Consider the following 12,333-nt stretch of genomic DNA (forward strand, 5'->3'; position numbering starts at 1 on the left):
GACCCAGGGTGTGTGTATGTTCGTGTATAAGTTTGTGACATCGAAGCTTGCAAGTATGGTGTTTTTCGGAACCATATTTGGAATGTGTGTGAGGAAGTCTATGTCATCCCTTATGTAGTTTGGTATCAGTAGGCATAAAGGCTTGAAGAGTACATCTATGAAGTTGCTTAGTTGTTGTGGTGATGCTTGGGGTTCTGCAACTATGGGTCTCATTGTGAGGTCTGCAAGCCTTTGTATTCTTATATAATGGTTCCTCTGTTCGTTTATGGCTCTCTGTATTTCAGAGCTTTTATGAATTTTAGGTAATCCATAAAAATTGCTTTCTTTAGTTCTTGAGTTGCATAAATAGTCTTTATCCTTGTCTGTAAAGGATTTCTGGTATTCATTGATCAATGTTCCAATTTTTTTTATTGTTGCTTTCTCCGGTTGTGTTGATTCCTCTTTGTGGTATGTCTGGTTATTAAGTATCTCCAGTATCTTTTCTTTGTAGTAATCTGTATCCATAATTACTATTGCTCCACCTTTGTCAGCTTCTTTTAAAATGATCGATGTGTCGTTTTTTTAGTATTTGTAAGGCTTGTTCTCCTCTGCAGAGGTTCTGTTTGCATTTATGCATGTTGAGAGGGAATTTGGAGATTGTCTCTATGTATGCGTCTAGGTGTTTGTCACATCCCTATATATATACATACATACACACACACACACACACATATATATATATATATATATATATATATATATATATATATAGAGAGAGAGAGAGAGAGAGAGAGAGAGAGAGAGAGAGAGAGTGAAGTATATTTGCCACTTAAATGTGGCTGACCCCGAGGGGTGGATGTTACTGTTGCTTTTAGCCCCAGGAGGACATCTCCTCCAGCTGGCTATCGACACACATCTGTGTCCTGTCTGTATTTGCCAAGGGAAGTTATCTTTCCCATCTTGATCTACGATACGTACGTACTCGAGTTTCAGGGTTATTTCCCTTCTTCAGCGTACGACAATCGCCGACCTTCGATGCAAAAGACATTCCTTGGCAAATATATATAAATTTTTCCAGTGAAATTATTCACTGATATCGAAAAAGTGAAAACAAGCAATGTTAAATCTCTGAACGAGGTATTAACAGTAACTGCACGATAAAGTGAAGTATATTTGCCACTTAAATGTGGCTGACCACGAGGGGGTGGATGTTACTGTTGCTTTTAGCCCCAGGAGGACATCTCCTCCAGCTGGCTATCGACACACATCTGTGTCCTGTACGCTGAAGAAGGGAAATAACCCTGAAACTCGAGTACGTACGTATCGTAGATCAAGATGGGAAAGATAACTTCCCTTGGCAAATACAGACAGGACTTAATGGAGGTGCATTAATAATTCTGCCAGCTCCAATAACAAGTGCAGGCAATATTCAAGTATTTTGATGACTTTTTCCCCTTAGGGATTAATACCATATACACCGCCACAGCAGTAACTGTATTCAACTGAATAGACGTCAGTGATTGGTTGAAATTATCGAAATAAGACAACATGAAATAACTTCGAATACAAAATTTTTTATCTGTTCTATAACACAAAATATACAAGTATACGAAGTTTGAAAGTGTTTCGGTACCAAAAACACTACATAAAATATAAATGAAAAGTGTTACCCGTCAAATCAGAAAGATCCGGGCGATTTCCAGCATGCGTGTATATGGGTGGAAACGAGGTACTTAGCGGAAGTCTGCACTCTCCGAGTGCTTTGCTAGTTGTTGCTGTGGTGTAAACCTACAAATCAACAGCATTTATACCGTTGCATTAAGGGAGATAATTAGTCGTTACTGCAGAAGAGGCGGCACGCATGCGTATTGAACGTGCTACCTGCTTGATGCCCTCTTAAATTCCACGTGCTTCAATTCTTATTGAGCTGGTAATACACTTATTATACTTAAAATACGTTCTAACACACACACATGTATATAACAATCCTATCCTTTATGAAACATTTCCGTAAGTATTAAACAATGAAAATATTCAATGTTTTTAATTCTGTAGACTTTCGGGGTACTACTAAAGCAGCGCGGACCCGAACGCGCAGTCGCGCGTCCGCGCTAGCTAGTCGTGAGTGGTCGATCCTAACCCTAACCCTAAACACGTATTCATTTGCACACGCGGGTTAGGGTTAGGGATAGGGTTAGGGTTAGGATCGACCACTCAAGACTAGCTAGCGCGGACGCGCGACTGCGCGTTCGGGTCCGCGCTGCTTTAGTAGTACCGACTTTCGGTTTTTGGCTCCTCAATTCTTTGTGTCTTGGATCTATTTTAAAACGGGGGCGCCAGTATTTTCTTAACGAAACACTAACGAAACACTTTGAAACTCGGGACACTGGTAGAATGTGTCATATAAAACATCTTTTACTCTTAGTCTTCTTAACAAAAAAAAGGAATTCGTAAGTTATTCCATGTTAAAGTTGTCGTATTTCTGTAATTTCAACCAATCATTGACGTCTATTCAGCTGAATAAGAGTTACTGCTGGGCGGTCATAAAAATGTTATTCCCTGTGACATATTTCATCCGGTTTAATCGTAATTTATACGCATATATTGTTTATATAATAAATTACGCTGTGCGTATCTATGTGTGTAACAATTTTAGAGTTCGGATTCTCGAGTTAGGGTTAGTTTTAGGGTTAGGGTTACGGTTGCGGTTAACAGTCTAGTTAGGGTTAGGGTTAGGGTTAGGGGATTAATACGATATACACCGTTACAGCGCTAACTGGTTTCAACTGAATAGACGTCAGTGATTAGTAGAAATTATCGAAATAAGACAATATTTTACATGAAATAAATTCGAATACAAAAATATTTTTCTGTTCTATAACACAAAATAGATAAGTATACGAAGTTTGAAAGTCTTTCCGTACCAAAAACACTACATAAAACATAAATGAAAACTGGCGCCCCCGTTTTAAAATAGATCCTGTGTCTTTTCTATGAATGAGAGATGCCCTTCATTTGTGTGGGATTTGGCTGCTATTTCTAGATATGAAAGAAAAATGTCTGTGATTAGTGCGAAACTTGGCTGCTATTTCTAACTATGGAAGAGATATTCATTTATTTGTGCGTGGTTTGGTGTCTCTGTCCTATTGTATAAGATCCCCTCTACACTGTTCATCGTTTCATTTTGTTCAGAAAAGACGAAATGGGGACAAGAGTTGCAATGACGATCTGTGTCGTAAAAGGAGCGACGAGCAACGTTCCAAAGTCATCAATTTGAAATTTCTCTTTTGTGTGTGTGTGCGTGTAAATGAAAAAGCATAACCACAGATTTATAACCACCTCCCCGATAAATTGTTGCCTCATTTCTTCCAGAAAAATCGATACGTTCTAAGAAAACTATCAACAAATAATCGCTTAGTTCCTGTAGATTGAATGGACGTAAAGATTTCTTGCAAAACATTTGGCTTTATTTTTCACTCTCATCACTCCAGTCCTGACCGGTTTTGGCCATTTTTTTCTTCTGAACTACGCACATAAAACCCGTGAGAGAAATATTTTCGGTTTAAAATTTTTTTAAAAATTGTTAATGAATTATGAGAAAAATGTGTGATTTAAGGGAGAATTGGCTGTTGTTTCTAGCACATCCCAAGACCTCCTACCTCGTTTCTTCCTCACTCTCACATCTATTGATATTTTTCAATATTTTTCTCCTCCTAAACAGATTTTATGGAATGATAATGCAAAAGTAACACACACTTAGTCCGTTGCTTGTATATAAGCAATAAATAAATGGTAATTAAAATTTTTACTCGCACCCCAACCGAGCGAGGCCGTTTATGTTGTGTATGTATGAAAAGAACATTTACTAACAGAAAATTATGCTTTCAAAATAAATCCTCTAAAACATACCTCTTATGAAAATAACTCTGGATAAATCTCAGCAATAATCTTCTCAGACTCTCCAATATTTTAGAATTATATTAACAGGAACAATCGGGGTCAGGGAGTGGAACTTAAAAAGGCGGAGACGGACTATATGTAATCTGAACCTTCCCCCCCCCCCCCTTATTTTTATTTAATTATTTTTTTACGGAATCCCACATTTTAGGCTATGGAGATTCCGATTCTGGAAAAAATATTTCAAAAATCTCAAATTCAAAATTTTTATTCCCCCCCCCCCCCCCCATTTCCTTATTTTAAAATATTTTCCGGAAATTTTTTTTTTTAGAAATGCATAAAAAAATACGGAGATTATGATTCTGAAAAAAAAAGTTGTTTGAAAAATTTCAATACCACCACCACCACCAACCAGGCTATTTACATGCTAGAAATAACAGCCAAATCTCACAAAACTGCGATAATATAAGGCAAGAAATGTGTAATCAATCTACTCACTCACCTTTCTGCGGAGATTTCTTTCAGAGTAATTTCCCGCAGTAATATGAAATTAGAGCGTGTTTTTTTTTTTTTTATATTTCAGAAATATATGAGTTTTGTCGAGAAGTGTGTTCGGGGAAGCCGTGCTGGTGGAGTAAACTTCCGCAATGTGTTCGAGAAATGTATAGAAATTCTCAAAGTTTTTCTTCGCAGTAAATCCATACATTTCTCGATACATTGACTCATCGACGCGGGACCATTTCATGTCGCCCGATGATCCAGTCATATACTTCAGCCTTCTTTTAATTCGGGACCAATACGCCTCAATGTATGGATTTACTGCGAAGAAAAACTTTGAGAATTTCTATACATTTCTCGAACACATTGCAGAAGTTTATCCTCCCTAAACTCCACCAGCACGGCTTCCCCGAACACACTTCTCGACAAAACTCATATATTTCTGAAATATAAAAAAAAAAACACGCTCTAATTTCATATTACTGCGGGAAATTACTCTGAAAGAAATCTCTGCAGAAAGGTGAGTAGATTGATTACACATTCCTTGCTTTATGTTATCGTAGTTTTGTGAGATTTGGCTGTTATTTCTAGTATGTAAATAGCCTGTTTGGTGGGGGTGGGGTGATTGAAATTTTTCAAACAATTTTTTTTTCAGAATCATAATCTCCGTATTTTTTTACGGATTTCTAAAAAAAAAAAAAATTTCCGGAAAATATTTTAAAATGAGGAAATGGGGGGGGGGGGGGGGCGAAATTTTGAATTTGAGATTTTTGAAAATGTTTTTTCAGAATCGGATTCTCCATAGCCTAAAACGTGGGATTCCGTAAAAAAAAATTAAAAAATAAGAGGGTGGAAAGGTTCAGATTACATATAGTCCGTCTCCGCCCTTAAAAAATCATAAATTTTTGAATTTTTCCTTTTTTTTTTTTTTTTTTCAAGGCATAAATGTGTTTATGGGGGTAACAACAGGCAAATCTCCCATAAATCACACACTTTTCCTCTGAAAAGTTTCCATTTTAGTTTTTTAACTGAGAAGGTTTCTCCCATGTTTTTCAAGTGTGGGCTAAAAAAAAAAAAGAAACATTGGCCAAAATCGGTCTGGACTGGGGAGGTGGCGTTAGTGAAAAAATCGTTAATTTTCAAAACTATTTTCATTTTTTCATAAAAATGATGCCTCCCAATGATTCCGAAGACCATACAGAGAAAAAATATATATATATTAGAAGAAAATCGAGGCATTCAGAACGCAGAAATTCCAACTTATGTGGGCTGTCTGATCCACAACACTGTTTTTCCAGAAACTTCTCCCCCCGCACCCTTTAAAAAGATTTTGCCTACAAATTTCTTTGTAATCATGATCTACACCGTTTGAACAGTATAAAATTTCGTTAAAATATTCCTATTTTCCTCAAAGTTTTGAGGGGGAAGGTATCAGATTGTGTTTCAAAACTCCTCTCCCCAACTCCTTGGAAAAATTCTTCCAGTAAATCTTTACATACACTCAATCTATAGTAACTAAGTGATTATTGAAAGTTTTATGCAAAAAGATCCATTTTTCTCGAAGTTACGAGCCCTTGCATACGTGACAGAGTGTAAGCACTCTGAGAGAAAAGTTGAACTTAAGAAACATCAGACGTGGTATGCAAGGGAGACGACTGTGCTGGTATGGTCATGTGTTGCAAATGGATGAGGACAGCTGTGCGTCACATCCTAGCAGTAGAGGGAACCTGTGGAAGAGGTAGACCCACAAAGACCTGGGATGAAGTGGTGAAGCCACAACCTTTGAACACAGGGCTTCACTGAAGCAATATCAAGTGACCAAAACTTTTGGAGATATGTTGTGCTTGAGAAGACCCAGCAAGCCAAGTGAGACCATAACCGTGGCCTATACCAGTGCAGCATGACCAGCCCGTTTAAGAGTACCCTTCAGTCATTGGGCAATAAACTACACTTGCGAAGACTTGTTGAGGCAAGCGAAAACGTTGTTGTGGCCGATGACAGTAACGCCTGATTGGCACATGTGCCAGTGGCATATTAAAAGCACCATTTTTGCATGACCGTTACCATGCTGCGTGACTGGTTCCCATGCCAGTGGCACGTAAAAAGCATCATTTGTGTGTGATCGTTTGCCAATGTTGCCTGACTGGCACCTCTGTCAGTGGCACATAAAAGACACCATTTGAGCGTGGTTGATGCCAGTACTGCCTGACTGGCCTTCGTGCCAGTGGTACCTAAAAAGCACCCACTACAATCTCGGAGTGGTTGGCGTTAGGAAGAGTGTCCAGCTGTAGAAACTTTGCCAGATCAGATTGTAGCTCTCAGTCAAAAGGTCCAACCCGTGTCAACATGAAAAGCAGACGTGTGCTTGAATAACATTCTACAGCTTTATTGGATCCAGGGAATATGAAGTGCAATTTATTTGGGCAAAATAATTACATTTGTGCAATATATAGGGAAGGCTTTTCCAGTGAGAAAGTCAGTAGTGATGTATAGAGAAGAGTGTGTATCCAAAATGTAATTAGATTTAACATATAGAAATTTATATTCTATTATTTGTTTCCCTCATTTGACTGTGGCCATGCTGGAGCACTGCCTTGAAGGATTTTAATCAAACAAATTAACACCAGGACTTATTTTTTAAGCCTAGTACTTATTCTATTGGTGTCTTTTGCTGAACTGCTAAATGACAGGGATATAAAAACACCAGCACCAGCTGTCAGGCAGTGATGGTAGGACAAATACAGACACATGCGCACACACACACATACACATACATACATATATCTCTTATGGGCTTCTTTCAGTTTCCATCTGCTAAGTCCACTTTGTTTGGCCTGAGGCTATAATTGAAGACAGTTGCCCAAGTTGCCACACAGTGGAACTGAACCTGGTACCATATAGTTGGGAAGCAAATTTCTTACCTCACAGTCACGCCTGTGCCTATATGTATATATACATATATTGGGTCATCCCTTAATGCGATATTATGATCTAAAACTTGGAGGGGGACAGGATAAACTACCTGTGTCAACTTGCTTTAAAAGCAGGTAATAATTTTACCTTATCCTTATTCTTAGTGCAAGTTTTAAAGAGTGCATTTCGATTTTAACAGTTATTTTTTCGAAGCTATAATGCAAGTGACAAAGGAGCATATTCGGCATATTTTGCTTTTTGTGTTCAATAAAGGCAACAACGCAACAGAAAGAGCAATGAATATTGATGCAGTGTAAGGGGGTCGGACAATAAGCATAAGCCAGTGTCAACAGTGGTTCCAGAAATTCCGAGCCGGAAACTAAGGCTTAGAAGATGACCCTCATCCTGAAAGATTTGTAGCGCTCGACAAGGACATCCTGCAAGCCTTGGTGGAGTAAAATCCTATAGTAAACTGTTGAGGAATTAACAGAGAAGTTTGAATTTGATCATTCAACAATTGATCGACACCTGCTCTACAAGAAAACGCTCATCTTTGGTTTCAAGATGAAAGTTGTTTTTCCATCAGGATAATACTCACCCACATATAGTGAAGATGACATTCCAAAGGCTGGAGTTGTTTAAATGGGAAACAATGCCCAACCCACCATATTCGCCAGATATTACCCCATCTGATTATCATTTATTTTGCAGTCTTCATAATCATTTGGACGAAAAAAATATGAATTCTGTAGACGAGGTCAGAACAGTACCAGAGGAATATTTTTTATGATGGAGAAGTGAATTTTGGAAGAGAAGCCTTGCATGTCTCTCAGATAGATGGAAGAGCATTATAGAAAATGAAGGAGAGTATATTTTAGATTAAAATATGACTTTATCTTCATCTTGAAAAATAAAAGAAGTATAAAAAGACGCATTATTTATGAAATGACTCAATACATATGCAGACAGACAGAAACAGATCTGTGCTCACAGCTCACAAATAGATACACAAACGTACGTATAAATACATAAACATATACATACATATATGTATACATAGATGCTTGTGTGTGTATGTACACTATGGATATGTGTGGATATGTAAGCTTCACACAAGATTCTGTGATGTAAATTTTAATAAATTAAAATATTCAGTTGTTGAATATTTATTTTTACAGTTTATCTCAATAGAAATGAATCTGTATTTTTTACATAGCCTCTATATCTTACACTGTTCTTTCTCTATAATTTCAGAACATCAAGTGACATTGGCATAGCAGAAGAAATATTCTCAATATTTACCATTTTTTAAAGACTAAAGGAAAATATTATACAAAACAGAAGTAGAACATCGTTTCTACAAACCTGTCGTAGAATTCCTGTAAAATATTTGCTCTGAAATAATATTAGCCAAATTTCTGAACATCACTGACTGGAGTGTCAAGAGGAGGAGCTTCTGTGCTGATGAAAGTTAGTTAAATTTATGTAATTGCTGCCAGAGAAAGGTAACACTGGAGAGAAATACAGCAGTAGAATTATTTGTAAGGAATAAAGTATAAGAATAAAACAAGAAAAATATTTTAACTGATATTTAAGAGGATAATAATGGAAAAGAATGAGAAACTTAAAGAATTGCTTTCCTCTGAACACATGATAAAAGAGAAGAGAAAATTGTCTTATGACTGTGACATTTGTAAAAAGGTTTATTCTCTCAAATGTAACCTAAATTCTCACAAATGTATTCATACAGGAGAGAAACCATTGCACTGTGATATTTGTGGTAAATCATTCTCTCGAAGTAATGACTTAAAGAAACACAAAAGTACTCATACGGGAGAGAAACCGTATCATTGTGATGTCTGTGGTAAATTATTCTTTCAAAGTAATGACTTAAAGAAACACATACGTGCTCATACAGGAGAGAAGCCATATCGCTGTGAGATCTGTGGTAAGACATTCTCAATAAGTTGTATCTTAAAGAAACACAAATGTATTCATACAGGAGAGAAGCCATATCACTATGTGATCTGTGATAAATCATTCTCTGAAAGTTTTAGTCTCTCTACACACAAACGTATTCATACAGGAGAGAAACCATATCACTGTGAGATCTGTGGTAAGACATTCTCTGAAAATAGTGCCTTAAAGAAACACAAACGTGTTCATACAGGAGAGAAGCCATATCATTGTGATATTTGTGGCAAATCATTCTCTAGAAATGGTTCCTTAGCAACGCACAAACGTATTCACACAGGAGAGAGACCATATCATTGTGATATTTGTGGCAAATCATTCTCTCAAATTAGTTCCTTAGCAGCACACAAACGTATCCATACAAGGACACCATATCATTGTGATGTCTGTGGTAAATCATTCTTTCAAAGTGATGCCTTAAAGAAACACAAACGTACTCATACAGGTGAGAAGCCTTATGGCTGTGATATTTGTGGTAGATCATTCTCTCAAAGTATTCACTTAACAGGACACAAACGTATTCATACTGGAGAGAAACCACATCATTGTGATATCTGTGGTAAATCATTCTCTAAAAATAGTGACTTAACAAGACACAAACGTATTCATACAGGGGAGAAAGGAAAAGGATAGTTTCTTGTTTGCTGTATTTTTTAAATATTCCTGTGTTCTATGCAATGGAAATTGACAAAAGTATGTCCAGAAATTTCGGATTTTTTTTTTTGTTTTGTTTTTGCAATATTCATCTCTTGCTCATTTCTTGGCCACAAATGCAGTTTCCTTTCAATGATATAGGGAACTCTATTCCAAATTTCCTTCTCACAATCCTACATATTATTCTTCTTCAAAATCGCATCTTGTGACTACAGTGCATTTGTTGTTTATTGTCTTTTTAATGCTTCGCTCTTTAAATATGTTACACAATTATATATACAGTTATATATTTAAGAGATGAATTATGTACATTATTTACATTTGATGGATATTTGTCCATTTGTCCTCATCTTGTTTCTTGTTAAAACGTGTCTTGGGGAAATTTCGAACCTGGGTTCTCATTCCTAAGGTATTTTTCGATGTTGTTGTTATTATTAATAATAATAATAATATCGAAAAATACTTTAGGAATGAGAACCCAGGTTCGAAATTTCCCCAAGACACCTGATGAAGGCTGGAGGGTATATCAGCCAAAACGTTTGTGTTAACAACAAACAAGATGAGGACAAATACCCGTCAATTGTAAATAATGTACAATTATATATGTTATTAATTTTTTATACTCAGGAATATTGTAAAGTTGTCAAATATGAATATAAACAATGTCTCCAAATACAAAACAAAAGAGATCATGAAGGAAGAACATGAGGCATAAGTATAATTTAGTGCCCCAAACCAGACTGATTCCCTGTTAGTTTCTGAATAACGATTTCTTTAAATGAAACTTTGCAGAGATAAGTTTTCAAGTGCCAAAATTATGATGATTTTCATAAAGTTGAGAAACAACGATTTGGAGGTGATTTCTCACTATCCTTTGTCAATTTTGTTCCACTCTGATAAACTTATCCACTTCTGCAATATGTGAGGTTAAATTCAGTTCAGCCTAGATAACCTATGAAATTTTTATAGAAATGGAACAGTAAATAGAATGCTCTCTTTCTTTTACTTGACACCTGTAACAGAAGCAACATGACTTGTGTCAGTAATGTCAGAGACATAAAGATGTGATTTCATCTCTTTCTTTGCTGGCTGTTACAGATGTAACATTTCTCTTTTATTCTGTCTACTCAGAGATATTTACATGATGCACAACAACTACACCCTATCTTTATGTATTAACAACTCGATATAGCTGTTTACCTGATAATTCTAAACAAAAGCCAGTTCACCTGTCATCTATTTCTAGTGTCATTTATTCTATGTTTGATGAAGTTAACAACATGTGGCTTTATACATGCAGGGTGTTTGGGTTACGTTTGCATGAAAATGACTGAAACAAAAATAAAATAAAAGTATATTAAATAAAAGTATATTAAAAATAAAAGTATATTAAAAGACCAAAAATATCAACTAGATTATGGCTGGGAGACAGCAGTTTACTCAAAGTAGCCACCCTCAGCTTCCACTATGATCCGAACACAGCTCCAGAGCCTGGCATATGTGTCCCTCCCTTTGTCCCTGGAGAAATCTTGAAACACTGATCTTGATGTCGAAAGCGAGCAGTTGGTGTCTTTCTCAACTGTGCCTCACAAATGATAATCCTGGGGATTAAAATCAGGGGAATTAGGAGGCCAGAATTTAGGGCTGGAGAAGTGGTAGAAATTTTCTAACCACCACTTCTGACTCTTTGTGGAAGTATAACAAGCAGTCAAGTGACAGATCCAGAGATGAACCTTCTGTATTCTTTCTTGCTGGTCATGACTTTGTAGTCTCTGTTGCTGCTGTCCATATTAGGCTTGTCTTTTACAGTGTTCAGAAAGTACTGAGCAGCAATCATAATGTTGGTATTTTTATGCCCAGTGTGTATCATCATGAAACAGGTAACTCTCTTACAGTATTCAGCTGGCTTCCAGTCCTGTTAGCTAATTTTATTTTGACTACAACGTTAATCTTTATGCTCTGCCACAAAATTGACAGTTCACCAATAAATAAAGATATTTTCTGAAAAAAGACATAAAATATTGTGAAATTTAGCCAGAAAATCCTTTGTCTTAATTTTATAATTTACAAAATTGCAAACAATCTGTGATCGTCCATAAATAATAGTAAAAAAAAAAATTAATTTATCTGTAAATAATAATAAAAATTATATAATCTATGAGAAATAACTCACTTTTATATTTACTCTTTATTTATCAACATCAATCTCTCTTACTAATTACCACATGTTTTATGTTTCTCTCCCTTTGTATATTATTATCTCTCGCGCATTGCCTTCGTTTTGTTTAAAACTTCGTCTTTAACTGTTTGCTTTCATTTTATCACAGCTATCATGTACAAATCCTGTTTTCTGATTTGGTAAAATGATCAAACTCCAAACCTCTCTAACACTTTTCTGGAATAAATTAATCACAAGCT

The 12,333-nt window shown here is 36.2% G+C and overlaps 3 protein-coding genes across 5 annotated transcripts in view; 1 reads left to right on the top strand and 2 right to left on the bottom strand.

Annotated features, from left to right (window-relative positions):
* The window catches only part of LOC149130146 (uncharacterized), a 516-nt gene extending 12 nt beyond the window's left edge, over positions 1 to 504 (bottom strand). The window contains exon 1 of the mRNA XM_089345849.1: positions 1 to 504. This exon is cut by the window's left edge and continues 12 nt beyond it. Within this exon, the coding sequence (XP_089201975.1) occupies positions 1 to 504 (504 nt within the window).
* The window catches only part of LOC106877375 (uncharacterized), a 70,282-nt gene extending 66,375 nt beyond the window's left edge, over positions 1 to 3,907 (bottom strand). Inside the window, exon 1 of the mRNA XM_089346529.1 lies at positions 3,889 to 3,907. The gene's annotated coding sequence lies outside the window, so the exon portion shown is untranslated. The remainder of the gene's footprint in view (positions 1 to 3,888) is intronic.
* Positions 1 to 11,267, top strand: part of LOC149130145 (uncharacterized) — a 17,450-nt gene extending 6,183 nt beyond the window's left edge. Inside the window, exons 1-2 of one of the 3 annotated variants that reach the window (XM_089346541.1) lie at positions 810 to 1,989; positions 8,542 to 11,267. In XM_089346541.1, coding sequence (XP_089202667.1) covers positions 8,893 to 9,894 — 1,002 coding nt within the window. In that variant the 5' untranslated portion in view covers positions 810 to 1,989; positions 8,542 to 8,892 and the 3' untranslated portion in view covers positions 9,895 to 11,267. Of the gene's footprint in view, positions 1 to 809; positions 1,990 to 4,555; positions 4,895 to 8,541 lie in introns of those variants that run through there. The other 2 variants (XM_089346542.1, XM_089346543.1) reach the window with 2 other exon arrangements.
* The last annotated feature ends 1,066 nt before the right edge of the window (positions 11,268 to 12,333 follow it).

The sequence above is a fragment of the Octopus bimaculoides genome, chromosome 30 (assembly GCF_046866305.1).
Source record: "Octopus bimaculoides isolate indiv1 chromosome 30, ASM4686630v1, whole genome shotgun sequence".
In the NCBI taxonomy this organism is placed as follows: domain Eukaryota; kingdom Metazoa; phylum Mollusca; class Cephalopoda; order Octopoda; family Octopodidae; genus Octopus; species Octopus bimaculoides.